Here is a 20,128-nt window from a genome sequence, read left to right as displayed (position 1 = left end):
AGCAAGAACTAAAAACATCAGTGTTATCAGCGCTGTTCCCAGGCTGAAAGTCAAAACCACAGCACTGCACCAGCGACTAAGAAGGAGAAAAATGACTGCTACTGCTGAATCCAGGACAATGGATCAGCTGCTACTGGTTCCACAAAAACCATAGCCCTCATAGCCCTCATTGTTCAAAGGCAAACACTCTCCTATAATCCTTCACACCTCCACCACCCCTAAGTAAGAGGAATCTGCACACTGTGCCACTCCTGGGGTAGGACTGGTATGATCCCCTCTTTCCAATGTGCCAACTTGTGTTTCAGAAAGCACCAGCAACAGAGCAAGTCCACCTACAAGCTCAGGCAGAAGCAGGATGTGCACTCCCCCCTCATATCTAAAATTGAGAGATGAATGCTAATGACGTACCATCCTCAAAAGACAGTGAAGTGTTAATCAGACATTAGTACTGTTATACAATATGTCAGTTTCACATCACAGATAAGCAAATTATGAATTTCTCTGTAAAAGGCACAGGAAGATCTCCAGCTACAGGTATAAAAACAACCTTATATACAGGTATAAACACAGACATCATCCCTGCAGGACATACTGAAATACAGGGACAACATACTGGTTGTGTTCTTGTATGCCTACTGCAATATATTCAGATAAGAATAATGACAAAATAGCACCACCACTGAACTTTGCGAAAGAGCAAATTGTGATGCTAACTTCCTGGCTTTAGTTCACTCTCAGTATTACCAGGAACATGTCTACCACTTTTTCTTTTTACCTGACTTGGAAAATGACTTCCAAGAACTTGCTACAGCCCCTTCCCTTATTTTTTTTGTTTTTGTTTTTATCTTTCCATTTTTCTTTTTAAACACATTGCAGCTTTACTAGATGACATATTTTCATAAATAATCATAGGTTATATGAATTTTCTTCATAAAGTGGGAGGGGCCAGCTGAGCACACAACAAACAGTTGGCTCATCAAGAACAAACCCTTTGATTTCCTACAAACTCTGGACATCAACTTTTCTCCCAGACAAAGAAAGAACTACATATAAAAAGACTCACCTGTTCTTTGGCTCAGCAAATGGGGACGAGACATCTGCATCTGGACCCAAAATGTGGTCAAGTTCTTTCTGGTTTTTTTCATACATCCTTTTTCTGTCTGTCAGCCCCTTGCTATTATCAACCTGTGGGAAATCATAGTACCCCTTCCTCTTGGCTTTCAAGCGCAGTTTGTTGCGGTAATGTTCTATATCGGACTTCTGCTTCAAAGCCTTGTTCACCTAAAAGGCAAAAAGATGTTGAAAGGATGGTGCTGGGCTGGCTACTTCCAAACAGCACTGTCGGAGCATGTTTGATGCGCTGCATGTGTCATTTTACAGAGCGCGTTTTGCACCACACCGTGCCATCTGCAAGCAGTGAGGAACTGCAAGTGAACAGAGTTCCTGCATTTTTATGCCTTGGCAGATGGTTAAATAATTTTAGCCTAAAAAATATGTACCATTACAACAGTGACTCAGATACACCCACTGAAGAAAAACACTGATGATGTTAGCCAATTGTTGTGACCCAACACAGTGCATGCTTTTGAGCATCACAGGGAGGACTCACCGATGAGAACTCTTCCAAGGTCCTGTAAGTACAGAGAGATATTGCCCTTGACTGCACAAAACCTTAAGTAAGTCATCACTGGTGGCTGGGGAAGAATTCCTGTGAAATACCATCGTGTGTTCCTTTTATTTATATGCTTCTTTACAAATCTGTTAAGGGCCCCTTATTTAAGGACAAGATCCTTAAATAAACTGATGTTTGGTCTGACCCAGTACAGTTCAGGTCCCACGATGCTCCTAAGTACTGAGAAAATTTCCCTCCTGCTTCAAATTGCCAGTTACATGGAAATGAGCTGTTGGTCTCTGGGCTTCCAGAGTCTTCTCACAAATCTCAAATGTATGTAGAAGAGAGCACACAGCACCAGATGTGCTGTCCTGCTGACTTACAGAAAACAGATGCTGAAACCTAAGCAAACCTTTCTCCGAGTTTGGAAACCATGGGGAACATCAGGGCTTGAAATACAAGTATGAAATAGAGCACAACAGACTGCTCTAATCCAGGCCCACATGGGAAGCCTGATGACATTGTCTTTTACTGTGTCTTTGGCAGCAGCCCTCCTTGTTGCTTTTAAACAGCATCAGGCAGTTTCTGGATGATGTTTAAATGACCATTGCAGTGTCTTTAACAAACAAGTGTCTTACAAACAAGACACCGCTCTGGCTTGTCCCCACTATGTTCAACAACTATATCAAAGCCTCGGTCCTCTGTCAATGAACCAGTCTTGATTAAACCTACATAAAAACATGAATAATCATACTCCAACAAGTGTTGGAGCCAAACCATGGTTTTTGGCCAGCACCTGGATCAGGTGCTTGTGCCATCCCATTTTGTTCCCAGGAAACAACTGCATCCCTCTGTGCACAGGCTGGAGTGCAGACTGAGCAAAGTCATGGTGCTGCTGAATCCATTCTTGCTCTGAATGGGATGCATTGCTCAGTATAGAAAGATCAGCTTGGTACCCAGATGATCTACATACATTTCCATGCTCAGCCACAGAATTCGTGAAGACAAAGATCTTATTCTGCTCTTGGCCTTCATTACTCATTTTGTTAAAAAGAATATGATAGCAGAGAAGGATATGGGGAAGGTAGAAATATAGATAATTGACTCTTCCAAGGTCACATGCATTCATAGTCTGCAATGTTAATGGGACTTTATATAAAATCAGAGTGAAAAGCTTTTACCGGTCCTCAAGTCTAACAGGCTTCAGATTGTTTCACCCACGGATGTAGCCAAGGAAACAGCTGGAGACATTATCTGACAGCCCTTACCTCTCCATTAATGATGGCAGATTCCTGGCTCCTCTCTGATGCAGCATGAACCGCAGGTAGAGCCACAGGTTTGACTGCTATCAGCTGCACCGATCCCGAAGAGGTGTCAAAGGGGTCAATGGCAGATTTGGCAACATTATCAAAGAGAATGCCTCCTTCCTCTTCATCACTTATGGGCACTAAAGCACATCAAACTTATTCAGCATAAAGACACAGATATTTTTACTGCATGTTCATAGCAAAATTCAGCAAGCACATGCTTTAGATTAATGATGTCCTCAGTACACTTGAGGGGCAGACCTGGAAGACCTTTACACCGGAAAAACTCCCATATAAATTACCAACAACATTACGTATTTAAAGTATTACCTGTCACTCCCCCAAAAAAGGTTGATTTCCAATTTGCACTATTAAGATGGAAGAAAATGAGAAAAAGAATGACACAGAAAAATGTGTGAACATGACAATGAAAGTCAAAGTACATCTTTTCCTAGGTTTCACATGGAAAGACACACACACACAAGTCTCCACATGCCAAGGCATCAGTAGTTACACCTGAACAAACACAAGAGTGCAGCTTTTTTGTATCTTATATTGCAAGAGTGTGGTCATTCTCAAAATCTGAAATATAAACCTACCGATTTTAGTAAAAGTCATAAATGCGAAAAGCGCTATCTGTTAAAATGAAGGCATCACTGGTGTGTGTTAAAACATGCTTAAGAAACTGAAGGTGTAGAAGTTTATGTTGGCTTACTGCTTTGCAAAGCAGTACCTCAGGTGGCTATAAAGTTAAGCCATTAAAATTTATTAAGAGACAGGAGAAGGCTTCTGAAAAAAGTCTTGAAAATTGAATGGTATGGCAAAGCATCTTCAGTTTTACATTTCTACCTAAATGGATAACTCACACACAACTGGGCCCTTTCTCCTCCATATTTTGTTTGTAAGCCTGCATCGCCTTGTCAGCTGTTGAATTTTAAACCTTTTTATCCTCATTTTGAAATAGAAGAATGACTCTAAAACACAAGCACATATTCTACAAACAAATCCTTGCAAACATTATTGAATGATTATGATATTAGAGGGAAGAACTTTTGCTCCATCTCCTAACTGACAGGAGCAGAGATCCTTTGCTAAAGAACAAAGCGGTCTGCTCTAAATTCATTTCCTCTGAAAATACACTCCGGTTTAATATTTAATCAGTGCACAAATTATAATGGACTTGTATAAACTCAGCAGTTTAGACAGCCAATTATGTTGGTAAGAATATTTGACACTGTGCAACACAAAATATGAAGCCCCTGAGTAAGCTCATTATCTTTCTATAATGAAATGCCTATACTAAGTATGGGCTGGAATTGACACCACTTGAGTGCTTGAGAAATACATGGGTTAAATCACTCTGTCATTAAATATTGTCCCTCTGGCTCCATGGAACTATCCAGATACTGCAGTCTTTAGTGGGTCTGAAATCCCTTCGTGCCTCCTGGGGCTGTTCAAACACTGAATTTGTATAGGCTCACAAACCTGGCTCAGTGAAATTAACTGCTGGACTCCCCCTGATGACCATGCTGCCAAAGATCAGCAAAAGCAGACAAATGAAGAGACGCCTGCCTGTCACAGACCGCACGTGAACAGGAAGGCTTTTACACTAAAATGAGTATAAAAGTGAAGCATGGACATTCTTCCCTGGAGGCATTTTGAATCAGTTCAGTTCTCATGTAAGTCACCAAATGCAGTTCTGAAAGATGGGTCTTGTCTGTAATTCGCTGCTGAAACTTTCATGCTACCTTAACAAGGTACCTCTGCTCTGACACAGCCATCTCTAAGACAGAAAAAGTTTGTCTAAATTGTGGTCTTCACCAACCAGGATTGTGCCTCATAATAATTACAGCTTAGGTAAGCCTGGATAGTATCTCATCAGTGATCCAAGTACCAAGAAGCTGTGGAATCTCTTTGCCTTGGTTGCCTGTCTCTGCATTTGCCTGAGCCAGGCATACCCCAAATCCCTGGCTAAGCATCAGCTTCCAAAACATGATTCTTTCCCAGCACTCTCTGTGTACCCTATTTCAAACAGAATGCACCAAGAAGCACCAACGTGTTTCCTCCCTGTGTTCCAGGACTGCACTTGACAAGACCTCAGCAGTGATCTCCAGGTACCCACAGAGAGCATGAGTAGCTACAGAACTGTGGGTTGTCTCCTCAGGCCTCATTTCAGGATCAGAAACCAACTTTTGCTTAATTAAACAGGTTTCCTCTGGTTCAAAGACTCATTAAAGGAAAGAAAAACTAAGAGTAAAGAGAATCAGGAATCAGAGATGGCAGCTACTTCTGCTATGCTAACACCAAAGGGTGGTATGCTAACACCAAAGGGCACTCTCAGTATTAGCCCCCTCACTGGTCTCCTGTATCTACTGTAGTGCTATTGGCATGAAAATAATGGCCAAATGAACCTAGAAATTGCAAGTATATCCCACCCTAACTCAGCATTTGTTCACTAATTGACATGTATAATACAAAAGAAGGGTTTTTTTTTCCACTGCCCTTTTTTGCACTGATGAGTGATAGAGAGTGTGATCTTCAGTTACTGGCAAGTGAACCATAAGCAAGTAGGATGGGAATTTTAATATTTCTTCCATCTCTTTCCATGATAATTTTCAGCAAGCATTTATAAGTGAACCACAGCAATTTGGAAACCAAAGGGAGCCCAATGAAAAGTGAGAGCCCTCGAGTGTTTGTTTCTGCTGCTTCTCCCTGCCCCAGGCCTGACCTTCAGGCAAACCCCTCAGTGGGCAAGCAGTTGGCAGGCACAGGAAGCTTCAGAAAACTGCACAAGTATTCTTTACCATCATTCACAATAAGCACATAGCAACATAGATTTTGTAGAATCACAGGTTAGGATTGAAAGCACCTTAAGATCATTTAGTTCTGCCCCACCTGCCACAGGCACAGACACAATGCTTTTAATTTCTGTCTTTAAATGAATGCATACCAGCATTATTATGGATTCATTGTTCTACTCTTGCTTGCATTGTCTATGTGCACACAAGAAGCAAGAAGTTGAGCAGCAGAAAAGGGGAAGATAAAGCCTTAATCACCTACTTAACAGTATTTCCCCATGTCTGAAACATCTTGTGCCAGATATATTATACCACATGATCCACCGAGAGTGAATTACAGTTCCTAAGTTTCCTGTGACTTAAGTATATGAAGATCTATCCAAAGTAGTCATTTATCCAGGTTGATTACTAATTGTAGTGAAGATTAATGTGGCACTGGGTTTTTGAAGAGCAGGACCATCACTTTATCTCCACATCACTGCAGCAGTCAGCATACAAGATTTGGTAAAGATACTTCAGGGATGCTAGCCTCAGATTCGGGTGCAGCTCTGCGCTACTGCCACCAAGGGATGCCAGCAGGTGGTGCCACTGGTCCTCCAACCAGCTGAAAAGGAGTTGTGGAACTGTGTCTCTGATCAGTTAAGGACCAGTTAGATAGGTGGAATATATATATATTTTTTATCTAGTTATTAATTTATATTAAAAAATAAATGTACTTTTGTCAGCCTAAGTTTTCAATGTGAAGGCCATCCAGGATTTTGTCTCTTCTCTCTTTCCCTCCACCCTGTCTTTCATCCCCCTCTCCCAAATCAAAATATATTGGGAGAAAAACCGAACTGAAATACTTACCTGAAAAAAAAAAAAAAGTAAGGAAATTTAAATTACCCGTGGATCAGGTAACCTTATAGCAAAATACCTGATGTGCTGTCCTGCTCAGAAGCAACAATCAGACCAACTTTGGAAGCCTTCAGAAAAAGAATGACACCTCTGATGACCTCAGATGATCTTAAGGTCCTTTCCAACCCTATGCTATATCCAAAATATACCCAACCATGAGACACTGTGCTTGTCTTTCATGAACAGCACAAATATTATATTTTTAGTGAAACAGATAGCTTAGAGACGTAGCTCCCCATTACAAGAAACTGCTCATGATTCCTCCTGGATATTATTTTCTCATATGCAAAGTCTGTTAAAAGCCAGGCCACATGCCTGAGGTGCTGCAGTCCTGGGTTTGCCTGGGATTCTGAAGCAGGGATTACCCAACAAGTTCATCTGAGATCTTTAAACCAGTATTTGCATTTTTTTTAATGAAACTGTGTACATGGGATGTCTACTTTCTACTAGCTGCTTGTTACATTCACTTGCTATGAATGCTTCTTGTCCATATAAGCAGAAGCAAGGATATCTCTTTCTGTGATTATAACTTCTCCTTCAACCACATCTGCCTCATCTATTAAAATACCAAAGCAATCCAAAAAGAGACACTGTACTTCATGATGTTTGCAGAGAATCCATCAACCCCTTTTCTTGACTGACACTCTGTAATGCCATCCTAGTCATGTTTAATACCTTAAAAAAATATTTACCTCACAAGGATGATAACGCAAAGACAGGGAATTCATGAGAACCTACAACAGAAGCCACTTCTTAAGTACTAAAGTAGCTCTTTATGAGTTTTAAAAAGCTTTGCAGAAATAGTTTCCTATTTGCACAATAAAGCCATATATTTGTCTTCTTCAATGATGACATTAGTGAAATATCACAGCCATCCAGACTACCACTGGATCTGATGGCATGAACATCTATACACACCCCTCATGCTGTTGCTTGGATGAAAACTGCTGTCAGACTCAATTAGTGGCAGAGCAGAGCTCCTCTGAAGTGGAAGGCAGACCTGAATTAAGAAACAAGTGTGCAACCTGCAGATCGCAGTTCCTTCAGAGGTCTGCTGCAACAGGCACCTTAGCAACACAGGATAAATTATTTTCTTGCCATGAGAAATACAATTAAAGACTAGGAAAAAAAAAAAAAAACAAAAAAAAAAGAAAGCAAGCTTGGTTAGCCATGCTGACCTAAAAGAGTCCAAACTGAAAGTATTTCTCACTTATTCTTTGCAAGTTCCACCATGCCTGTGAATACACCACCAGAGTGGCCCCAAGGACAGCTTGGAAGTGATGGGTTGCTCCCCGTCTGTGGGAAAAGAGGTGGTGAGGCACTGGCACTTTTTGCTTTGGTAGGAGTGTGAACAGGCTCAGAAGTTCACAGAACGGAGTCCAACACTTGTCTGCCTCTCGCAAACAGAAACCAAGTGGAAAAAGCAGTAGAAAATGGTACTGGCTACGTGTGAAAGAACAAAGAGTCCACTGTCAGCAGCACAATGCTACCAGGGTGACTGTGCTCTCTATATCTAACACAAGCACATGGAAAATAGACAGTGGAAGAAATGGAAAGAGTATGGAGAAATATCAGGCTATGTCACACAAGCTGAAATAAAGAATCAATGTGTAAAGCTCAAGGAGTACAGTAACTGTGCCAATACAAGGGATTGCAGCTGAACAAGTGGATTTTGTTCAAATTTTTAGCAAAAGAAGCTAATACTTCAGAATGAGGGAATGAATGACAAAAAGAACAGACTCCTGCCTATGCCATAAATTCTTCCTAGCACTCCGATTTCTCAACCTTTCAGAGGCACAGTCATCATGAAAGGGAATAATCTCACTTCAAACCTGCACATATGCTCCAGTTCAGTTTTCTGGGCTTCTTCCTTACTGGAGTGAAAGGCGAGTATCTCCAAAGCAGAGAGATCCTGTCCCAATTAGCTGTGACCCTCTGGAATCACCAGAAAGCCTACGTTAGATTAGGAAGCCAATTTTAAAGGACTAAAAATTGGCAAGATAAAGCCCTTTCCTCTCTAACTTGCTTTTCAACCACCCCACACAGAGAAGGCATATGAAGGGTTCTGGATGTTTGCTGGGATACACCAGATCTCCCAGCTAACTCTGTGTCAAAGCAGACTGCTACATTGATGCTCCTAGATTCAACTGCTGTTGCCATATTTCATTTCGAGTCACTACAGGCAGCTACTCAGTAAATTCAGAAAAGCTGGCTTCAAGGCTGAGCTACCACATCAGCCAGCATGAAAACTGGAGGCCCACACTTCCGTAGAATAAAGGAGGCAGTGTATCATGGCTTGGCAGACTTAGATTCCAAATCCCTTTGAGTTTTGCTAACCAATAATACAGCCAACTTTTCCTCCCTGGCACCTTGTTCCTGCAGACACCTGATTTTCAGATATCCCTACAAAGACCAGAAGGAAAAGAATTTAAAAAATAAATAACAGCTTCTGCCTGGACAAAGAAAGTGATAGCCTTAGAGACTGATGTTTTATAAAGAAGTGAGGCCCTTGACTGAATGACTTCTGAAAAGTTACGTTTGTTTTCAAAGACAAAGACCACATGCTTGGAAGAGGAGTATTCCAGCTGGGATTCCTAGTGGGAGGAAAGGAAGGTTTCTTACACAAGGAAGTTTGACAAGATGCTGCTTGTTCATCTCCACCTGTAACGTGTGTGTGTCTTTTCCTGATGATGAGGTTCAAGTACTAAGCTGGGCTCAGCTATGTGAGTTTGCAGTTCAAAAGGTATGGATTCATTTGCTTCATTGAGAACTGTTACCAAACTAAAGCTTTCATTTTTCTCAAAACAAACAAGCAATCATGCCCTCCCAAAGATGCTAATGGGAAAGCTGCAAAACCAAACATTTAAATATTGGGAAAACAACAAATATATTTTTCACTGGTTTTATTTTGTAAGGAGCTGGTGAAAGAAAACGTTTTACTGTAGACTGCTATAGCTCTCTAAATACAAGTGGGTTCAGCCATTTGCTTCTTCCTGAATGATGTTCGGCCTGATAAAATGATAGGTGAAAGTGTTAATATCCTGTTGTTCTCTTCCACATTCTCTTACAAACCCTTCTCGGAAATTGCCAGTACCTCCATGGGCTGCTTCATTCATCTCATAGTCCTCTAACATGCACAATTGGGCTCTTGTAAAAAAAGGTTCGAATTTTTGTTTCTAAGTGCCCAAAGTAACTCAAATTTTAGAAAGGAAACGACCTATTAAAATACTAGTAAGTGTTTTGCAAGGAAAACAGAAAGAAACAAATGAAACTACCCTACCAAAGTTCATCACTGTTTAATACAAATAGCTATTTTATTCATGTTTTCCATAGAAATAAGGCTTAGTTGAAGAGTACTCCTGATCCTCCAAAACATCAGGTCCTTAAGCAAAGCCTATCGGTCTATGCTGGTTTCACATTGTTCACTCTCAGTCCTGACACACTCTGTTTGAAGTCTATTTTGATACATTCATATAGTTTATGTACTGAGGTAACATCCAGTGCTGTCATTTTTCCATGTAACTAAATGTCAGCAAGAAATAGAATCTAAAATTGGTTTGTAACTATGGCAACTAATGAGCCATTCTAACTCAGAGTCCCCAGATCAAACATGTGACCATCAAGGGATTCATCCCAGTTTTAAGATGCTGCTTTTCAGGGAAGAAAATATGCTGCCGCCTTTGCTGACATGCACATTAGACGAATCAGCCTACAAACAGGCTAGAGAGCTGGAGCAAACTCAGGCAAACAACTGGGAGAGAAGCAACTCCCTTCTTAAAACAGCCAACACATTCTATTGAATCTATTGATCCAGCTAATCAATGGATGAATAATGGATAATCCAGCTAATCTAATGGATAAAGATTTAAAAAACACACACCAGAGATGACAACAGTGTTTTTAATCATAGCAGTAGGGAACAAAGTGTCAGCTCCATGATGTCAAGGAATGGGTGTCTAAATTTTTAGGTTTTCTAATTTCAACCTCAACAGGCATTTAGGATCACAGGACTTATAAATCAAAAACACATCTTCACATGCAGATAAGAATAAACATGGGACCAGCTCCATAATTCTGGTAAGGGGGAGGCCCTTTCATCTCCCTCCCATGACCACATATTCCTTATCATAAGCTGTTCTGAGAAGTTTGCATCAGGAAACTCTCCTAAACGTATCTTAAGAGATATGCCTATAGCTAAAATGTCTCTTTACATTTTTTCAGGTTACATCTCTTTACCAGGGAACAATGTATTTCTTGTCCTTTATTTCTGTGCCTGGAAGCTACCAGGTGACCATTTGTAGGGTTGTGGCAGTCAAGTGAAGGAAGTTTCTCTAGAAGGAGCTGACATATCTGCAAGGAGGGCTTTGCAGACAAGCTGGTTTATGCACAGGTTCCTTTAAAGCCAGACCAGTCAGACAGAAACAGCCTATCTATCTGCTTCACATTTTTTATATATGAATATAGTAGTATGTATTACTACTACAGTGGGCAAACACTGCTCTTCCTTTCTGCTACAGAAGGTCAAGGCCTTGGTGCCAGCATGCAGTGGGAACACATTATAAGAATCCACAGCATGAATGGAGTATACACTGAAGATATTTCCACTATGGCACTAGAACTATACTAAGTCTTAGTCCCATACTAAGTAACATCATTATTCAGGCTTTTTCTGAGAAGACGGAGAAGAGGAGGTAAAATAAACATGTAAGTAAAACAGCTGTTAATTTTCCAGCACAATTTGAAAAGTGTGTAGTTACACACTTTGTGTAGTTGAAGCTAAAATTATAATGAATTTAAAATTTAAAATGATGGGTCAGTATTCCCTTATGCTACATTGAACGGTTTCTTTAAATAGCATGTGTATGTTCTAGAAACACACTACAGTCTAGATCAGAAGAAAAGATGTTAGATGTTAGTCAGTTCTTTACCAAAGAAGTGGGAAGTTCTTACCAATTTTCTTTGAAGATCTAAAACCTAATAAAATTAAAAAGAAAAAAATACCTTCACTTAATTATTTTGCCTACACGTATAAACATCAGCTGACACTGGCTTTGAATATTGGCTTTCTTGAATAGGGAAGAAAAAAAGACACAGCATAAATTATAGCTTTTAATTGTGTAAATTATAAATGTTGCTGACTCGTAAATTAAGCTGTATTTGAAACTGTGAAAAAATAATTATGACCCTTGAAACTTTGAACCATGAAACATTGTTATGCTGTCTATGAAAGAAAAAGACCTCTTTGAGAAAGACCAATCAGAATACCTATTATTGCAAGCCTGGAGTAATCAGTAAAGTGACAGGTGTGTCAGAAGAAAGCAGTACAGGTGACAAACACATAACAAAAGAAAATTAACAGCTTCTCTTCCCTGTGTGAATTTGCAAAACAGCACTACAGTTACATCAGTTATATGGGCCCCACAAGATGCAGTGCTCTATGGTTCATGAATGGAAAAAAAGAGGACACCTAAAAATGCAGTGCGATTTTGCTGTCCAGAAGAGAGGCCACCTCTGGTGCTCTATGTCTGTCCCTGTATTGCACTGTATTCCTGCTAAAGCAGCAAAGCTTTTGCATGGCATAATGATCATCAAGAGATGACAAAATGTGACAGCAGGGTTGCCGTCAGAATGCTCAGGTGATTTTCTGGAGAAAGGAGAAGACAGTTACACTAAGATTTTCTCTTTAACCAAGTCCTTCTGTCCACATTTACTTTGAACAATTTAATTATGAACTTGCGGTCATGACAGAAGCTGATGAGACCCCATCCAATTTAATTCCCTCCCTTTACAGAAAAGCGATCAATTGGTTCAGCCACAGTGTTTCCCATTCATATGGCAAACATGGAAGCAAAGCTGTAACTCAGTAGAAATAAGCAGAGAGACAGACAAAAGAAAAGCAAGGAAGAAAAGGGATTGAATTCAACTCTCATCAGATGTTCCTGATACATCTCAAGTTATAAAGTCACCATCACCAACCAAGGAATTGTGAAAAAGATCTGGTGTGACATCCTAGGTGCATCAGGAAAAGCTGACAGTAAGTCTTAACAACAAAAAAGTTATGACCAGAAGGATAAGAGATGGAAAGTTAAAGCACTGGCTGTCTTACACTTTCTCAAATTAATTTTTGCTTAATTAATTCATCTTCATCAGATCTGGGCCAGCTTAGCAACAGCAGTAATGGAAATTATTATCTTAAGGCTCTACACAGAATAAAAAGCTTTAAACCTTGTCCGCCTACTAAGCAGCATCACATCTTCATTAGTTTACTGGCATTTAAAGAAAAAAAGAAAAACAAGAAGAAAGAGATCTTGCAAAGGCCCACACAAAGAGTAGGCACCATAGTGTTGATGTGAGTTTGAGAAACAGAGCAATAAGGGGGAAGAAAAAACACCAACCAAACAAACAAAACAACAGCTACACACAGAAAATGCCCAAGTAATGCTGAAGGTATAGTGAGATGGTTTCAGCACAGCCAGTGCCTGCATGGGTACGGCTCCAGGGGCAATCACAAACAGCTTTCATCAGGACCACTTCTCACCATTTCTTTTCCTTCCTTCCTCTTTTGCCACTTTCTGCGGTGCCATTACTTTCTGGAGAGAGCTCCGCTCGGAGCTGGGCTTCCCCGACACGTTGCTGATGATGGAGCCATTCTGACTCGGTGACTGGCTGCAAGTAACCATAGCAACAAGGGAGGATGTGAGTTCTTCCTTATAAACCTCATCTCAAGGTTATTTCATTTGCACACAGTTTGCATCACTGAGTTTTCAAGCCTGATTTTGTACCAAAAGGAGACAGAGTATAAACCGCACACAGAAACACGGTGAAGGCAGGAACAGAGAACAGGACTTCTCAATTAGTTCAGGGTTGATGGGTATCTTAGTGGCATCAAATGCAGCCACGATCTCATGCACAACCTCCACAATGACAGAAGTGGCACTGCAGAGGACAAAAAAATCCTGTTATCAATTCAGTGCCATTTACACAGCTAAAATAAATCAGACCTTTGTTTATGTATATACAGCTAAACTAACCCCTTCATTATTTAGCCTGCATTTACACTCAACTTGTTTTGTCAGTCACAATGTAAAATGCAATCACTTGCTTTACACATACACACGCACAATGTGGTAAGAAAATTCTCCTTTTTTTTTTTTTTTTTTGTTTTGTGCTAAACCTGGTTTAACCAGCACTATTACTTGCTGGAACTACTAAGAAAATTCTTGTTTTGCTCAGCCATTGCATATTCGTGCCTTCAAACTGGTCCCTGCACAGGGTGAGCAGGGAGGACAGAGCAGAGCTGCTGCAAGTGTTTAGCCCCAACCAAGACCAAGAACAGAAATGAACAGTGTAACTGTACTGCACTGGGAGCAAGCTCTCAGAAATTCTCTTCTTTCTGGGGGAGCACATTACTCAAATCATAATGCACAAGTTGGAAAAAGCAGGCCAAAGCACAAAAACTTAGATTTGGTGCCACTCCACATCAGGACACAGCATCACATTGTTTCTACATGTAAAACTTGCCACAGTGGGAATGAAAACTATCTACAGGACCTGTACTCATGCACCCATCTACAAACTAGCATTGTCATGGCTAATGACAGAATAATGTAAATAGGTTGTATCAGAGAAAAAGAATGGACTTAGGCACAAGGACTTTCATTTACAGAGGAAAAAATCTAATCAAGTTCTATTGCTGTCACAATGGCTTCATATCCAGAATATGGTACTACAGCGAAACAACTGTAAAAAACATCCTATAAATTATTGCCAAGACTACATTGCCAGCTTGAAACATTCATTTACCTCGGGTTCTGACTGCCCTGTCTGGTGTAGGTAGAGAGCTTTTACTATGGTCAGAACAGAAAAAAGCAAGTATGAGAAAAGTAATATTTAGGGACTCTCTTTTGAAGATAGCCTAGGTGGAAATACATACATAATTTGAGACAGGCTCTTCACAGCTACTGGGCTTTAGGAGAGCTCAGTATGCAACCCAGCTCAGTCCAGTCCAGCCCAGCCTGATGATTTTCTTGTGAAATTCTATTGAGGATAAATACTCCTGAAAAGTAACATTTCTCCCTTTTAAACCTGTCTGCCACTGCTAATGAATAATCCCAGCCTGTAAAAACAATTCATCCAGGATAGGCCAACACCTGAAGAAAATCTTCTGCACTGGGGAACAAGGAAAAGCAGTGAGCATGAATAACTTGCAGAATGATTTCTGCTGCCATCAATCTAAATATTCATGCTTTTTAAGTGGCCATGGTATTATTAACTGTGAAGTTTCCTTCAGTGGTAGTATCAAAGAAGATACTCTGATCAGTTACCAGCCACTCCATGGCAGTCTGATTTAGATTGACCTTTCCTGGCTGCAAAATAGCTTGGATGAAAGAGCAAATACATAAAGGTCAAGAAATATTTCTTTATCTTCAGAAAGCATTAAATTCCGTCTCCAGAAACCTCTCCTGGGAATGAAAAAAGGTTTGAATTCTGCATGTTCTCACTTAGTCAAGTTATCACTCTGAAGAAGGCAAAACTAACTTAGTTATTTGCTTAGAAAGGCACCAAGGTTCAACACATCTTAGAATGAGAATAACTTTCCTTTGAATTCCCAGATTGGGAATTCATTGCTTATCAATGTTTGTTTAAAACTGCAGATTAAGTAGAGAGGAATTTCTGCGCTCATTCAAAGGACTGAATGTTTAATCACTTTTGTCAGAGGATTAATTAATTGGGCTGGGTTACATTTTTTGTGTATGTTTCCACATGACTCTGGAGGCACTTGAAAACACATTAAAGAACAGTTCCAGTTCCTGCAACGGCTTAATCTGTGGTGGTCTAGCATCAGCAACCACAGGTAGTGTCATGGTTATCTGACATTTGTAATTTCATCAGAGGGCAAAAGACCGTAAAAGGGACAAGAGCTGCTTGGTGCACACATCCTATATAACCTGACTCTCACAGTTCAAGTATTTATAGTGTGACCAACACGTCACTGGCATTAAAGTGCAGAATAACAGTCACAACCAAACCCAGTAAAGAAATCACAGGAACCAGGGGAGTTCTCTGCTATCTCCTCCATTGGTCCTCCCTGCAGTCAGCAATCTCCGTGTTCCTGGTGATTTACTATGCAACCACAGAAGCATACCAAACCAGACAACAGCTCAGGATCCATCTGTTTCCCTTTTTCTTCAGGAAAACCCCAGCTTATGACCAATGCCAGTGAAATAGACAATAACTGTTACCTCTGTTCAGGCTGTTTACCTAACAGTTTGATTTTCTTCGCTTCCCCTCAGTATCACTCTTCAGCAATAAAATGTTGATGATCCTCCACTTACTTTTAAGGAGAGCAGGTCAAAGAAAAAATTGATTTGAACCACGCAAACCAACTAGGATAAAGGGATAACCTGCTTTCCTTGCCTGAGATCGCAGAGACAAGAAACAATGACCTTCAGCTATTCTGATGGTGATTGAGGCTAGACAAGAGATAAAAAACCTCCTAAGGGGAAAGGCAGTGAAGAACAGATTGCTTGAGGAAGCTGTGGTCATCCCACCACTTTAAAAAAAAAGTAGATAAGTTGAGTTAGGCGTGTATTTGACCCCTCAGGGGAGAAGAGGAAGAGCCAGACAGGTTCCTGGGGACCTTGAATCTGTGAACCTATAACCCTGTAGACTTATTATGAATAAACTGCAAACCTGGGACACTTTACCCTATACACTGAACTTGCCTGGTCTGTTCCTACATTGTCAAAAGTTTTGTATGGCTGTAGATGCTTCAGATCTAGAGGTCTCACAATTTAGTGGATGTTTGGGGTTTTCCGTTCTGCTAATGAAGACATCAGGTGCAATTCTGGAGTGACAGAGTCTGTTAGTAGAGCTACAGCAGCTTACACTGGCTAAGGTCCTGTCTTTTGGTTCATCTGAGAAACAGTCAGTGTTCATGCTCCATATCCCATGTTTTCTTTGGGTTCATCTCTTATACAACACAAGCATGCATACAAGAGCCACTTCCCGTTTACCTACTCTATGCATGTACAGTCTCTGAAGACTTCACTTTATTTTATCCTGCACTTTGCAGCAAACTTACACATCCAGCGCAGACCAGTGTTATGCCAAGAATTTATCACGGAGGAACCATCTGCCACGCACAGAGCCTGGGAGCCAAACGTTGAAGGTTTTTCCTAAGCAACCACCCCTCTGAGGAAACATGACAGTCCATACCTTTTCCTTGTTTCATTGGATTTGGCAGTTTTGATAGTACTCCCATCCTGAGTAATTTCTCTCTCTTGGGAGGCAGGAGCATCTCTAACTGGAAGCGGGAGTACAACAGTCTCCTGAGTTACAGGTAAAACCTCATCTTCAGCTCCTTGCTGACCTAAGTGTTGCTTGGCATAGTCAAAGCCTTGGACGGGCTGCAAAGAAAGTGGGAGAAAAAAAACAGAAATTTGCAGCATGTGTCATATGTTAATATAAAATTCCCACTTCAGTTTGAAATTTTCCACTACCCTTTTACTTCTTTTATTACATAAGGCATAAATATGTAGATTGACATTGGAGTGCCCAACAACAAAGCCATTTTCTGATGAGATCTCCATTCCACATATTTTAAACGTGATTAGTGAGCATAAAATTGATCTTGGCTAGCTTTTTGTACCCTGCTGTAACACACCCAGGAAACAATGGAAGAATGAGTACACAGAAGAAAAAACTAGAAGCGAGACAAATAAGACTGTACCAAAACCAGAAAACTTTCTCTGACAAAAAGCTTGTGTTTTCAAAGAGGCTGGGAGTAATTTATTCCATATCAAGACAGAGTAAAGAAAGCACACATCAAAGTTTCATGGACAACATTTTCCAGAAAAGGATCTTTTTTTCAGATCAGTGAAATTCTGTTTCCCCTGGCTGCCAGTTGCCTGCTGGGAAGGTCGTTATTGACTTCACGTGTTTCTCTCGGGAAGTGGCATTTGCAAAAGCCTTGCCTCTCCTCTCCTGAAGCCTGGCTGGGCTTTTCCTGCTGCCTTTGCAAGGAACAAGCAGAACTGCAGAAAAAAACAACCACCACCCACCAACCTGCATTTTCTATTGGAAAAAGGAGAAGGAAATCTAGCATGAAAGATAAATTACTCTAATTCCTGACCATCTCTGGATAAAATGTGTAACACAAAACTGTTCTTGCTACACTAAATTGAATTAATTTACCATAACCTAGACGGCTGCTCTTCCTGAAGTACCAAAACTATTGACAGAATGCTTAAAAAACACCACAAAACACTTCAGAAGTGAGCAGTGGTGATTTTAACCCTCAAGCATACTTTGGGAAACACATCAGAATTGAATAGTCAGTAACTGAATTGTCTCTCTCAGGTTTCTGTCATGTTGTCATTGAATATTTTACCTCTGAAAGAAAATCAGCTGGATAAAAAAATTTGCTGATAGAACAAAAAAAGAATGAACTCTGAAAAAAAACTCATCTTCTTTTGTTCTATCCCCTACTAAATCTGGACTCTAGCTATAAATACAGAAAAATTTCATAGGTGATCTCAGTCTGAAAATAATAGGGCTGTCTTCTATTTTTTAAAACAAAACAAAACATGCTTTTTGCTTATGGGCATCTTCATCCCTTTTTCTAGTCTCCTGTTTGAACTGAGGCTGACAGTTTCTAATGTGCTCACATACTTCAGTATTCCTCTGGTAAGTATCTCTGGTACATTAAGTAGATGCTAGCTGAGGTAATGCTGATTTGGGAGAACAGGTATCTCCCCACATTACCACGATGGAACTGGCAACATATCAGAGAAATGTCAATTCCACCTCACCAACCCATGGCAAGTCACAATATCACCCCAGACAGAGCCTTCTGCTTGCCCTCCTCTAAGAGCAGGGTATCACACAAGCAGCCACCAAATTACCTACCAAGGGAGGAAATGAAGAAATGGAAGGAAATGAAGAAAGGGGAAGCAGAAGCTGTGTGAAGGACAGCTAGGAAGAACTACTGCACAACATCCTAGGTAGTGATATTTTAATCAAAATTAAACAAAAAAAAAGATAATGTTTTTCAACCTTATTATCTCAAGTCTTAGTCAAGTCCCTCCTAGATATTCTGCAAAAAAAAAAAAAATAAAGGTAAGAAAAGAGAAAAGCTGATCAAATCAGACTTTTTCCCTCCTTTGAAAGAGAAGTTTTAACTTATCCTTAGTATCTTGAAAACAAAAAAACAAAACAAAGGAACAAACAACCGTCTCAAACAGAAACAAACCAGAAGCAGCAGAACATAAGAATTACTACAGAACTCTGCAGAGTCCCAGCTCGGCTCTGTCAAAGGAAGAAAATGAAGGATTAGTTTAATCTGAGTTCTACTTACCACCATGTCTAGTAATAAATTGCAATAAAGGAAGAGCTGAAAAAGCCATCCTCATCAGCAGACATATTGCGTTAAATGAAATTTGATCTTGGATCCCTGCTTTGTAAAAGCCCACAGGAGCAGATGGCTTTACCACCCATGAAGGGAGCTGGCAAGACTAAATCTTGAAGCACTGCAAAAGTAATGTCCAATACAGCCAAAGTACTGAGAAAGACCCAAGGACTGGGATTTGAATATTGCTTTTGAAATAACAAATGAATTATGAGACTATTAAATTACATTGCCTGGCAAAGGGCAGACTGAATATAGGAAGTTGGTTTTTTTTCTGGGGCTTTTTTCCTTGTAATGATGATGAAAAAAGACGCTGTTATTAAAGGAGCCCCTCCTTTCTTCCTTTCTACATGTATACCCATGTACACAGACAGTTTCTTTCATCTTTTTTTGCATGCCCTTTAGCAAATTGATAGTGATTGTTTTCTCAAGGCCTGCAGCATTTGCTTTGGCTTGCAGGTCTTAGACTGCAGATCATATCTCTGTTTACCTGCAAGCTTATTCCTTCATACTCTAAAAGAAAGGAAAGGTGATAAATCAGATTACAGCCCTTAAAAAAGTCATGCTGTGAATTAGAAAGCAAGGGAGGTAAAAGCTAACATCTATCCAAAACCTCAAAGTAAAAATAGTTGCTTAAAATAAAAACAGCATTGAAAGAACATTAAAATAAACTCCCATCAGAATTTCACCGATTTGAATTTATACATCTTTTCATTTTACAACTGGAAAGCCAATTGAAAAAGATGGTAACTGTCCTTTTTCTCTGCAACTTAGTACAGATGACTGACTGCTAAGGCAATGCAGAACAGCAACACAATTCCTAAGAAAGACACTATAAACTACACTGCGTATGAGAGGTCATTTTTAAACTTCACTTACTTCAGTCTGTTACAATTAAAGAAGTCATTCCTTAATTACCAGGCCAGGCAGTAATCCTGCTGTTACATCACCCCACAGCTACAGAACGATATGTAGCGTTCAGTGCTTCATCACCCCTCCATTCTGTGCTCCTGGAGAGATGTGGCAGGCAGCTCTGCTCTGTGAGGACCTGCAGCAATGAACAAGCAGCTCTGCTCTGCCAGTCCCCTTGGGACAGGACTTTTGG

The 20,128-nt window shown here is 40.3% G+C and overlaps 1 protein-coding gene across 4 annotated transcripts in view; it reads right to left on the bottom strand.

Annotated features, from left to right (window-relative positions):
- KIAA1549L (KIAA1549 like) overlaps positions 1–20,128 on the bottom strand; it is a 120,859-nt gene that overhangs the window by 27,751 nt on the left and 72,980 nt on the right. For all 4 annotated transcript variants that reach the window (XM_061356646.1, XM_061356647.1, XM_061356648.1 and 1 more), the window contains exons 12-15: positions 16,833–17,023; positions 13,153–13,280; positions 2,881–3,059; positions 1,064–1,281 (exon numbers count right to left, since the gene is read on the bottom strand). In XM_061356646.1, the coding sequence (XP_061212630.1) occupies positions 1,064–1,281; positions 2,881–3,059; positions 13,153–13,280; positions 16,833–17,023 (716 nt within the window). The remainder of the gene's footprint in view (positions 1–1,063; positions 1,282–2,880; positions 3,060–13,152; positions 13,281–16,832; positions 17,024–20,128) is intronic.

Source organism: Neopsephotus bourkii, unplaced genomic scaffold, assembly GCF_033783945.1.
Source record: "Neopsephotus bourkii isolate Nb327-2 ecotype Australia unplaced genomic scaffold, CSIRO-AGI_Nbou_v1 NB_860, whole genome shotgun sequence".
Classification (NCBI taxonomy): Eukaryota; Metazoa; Chordata; class Aves; order Psittaciformes; family Psittacidae; genus Neopsephotus; species Neopsephotus bourkii.
Note: the sequence above shows the minus strand (reverse complement) of the source record. Positions and strands in the feature narration are given on the sequence as shown.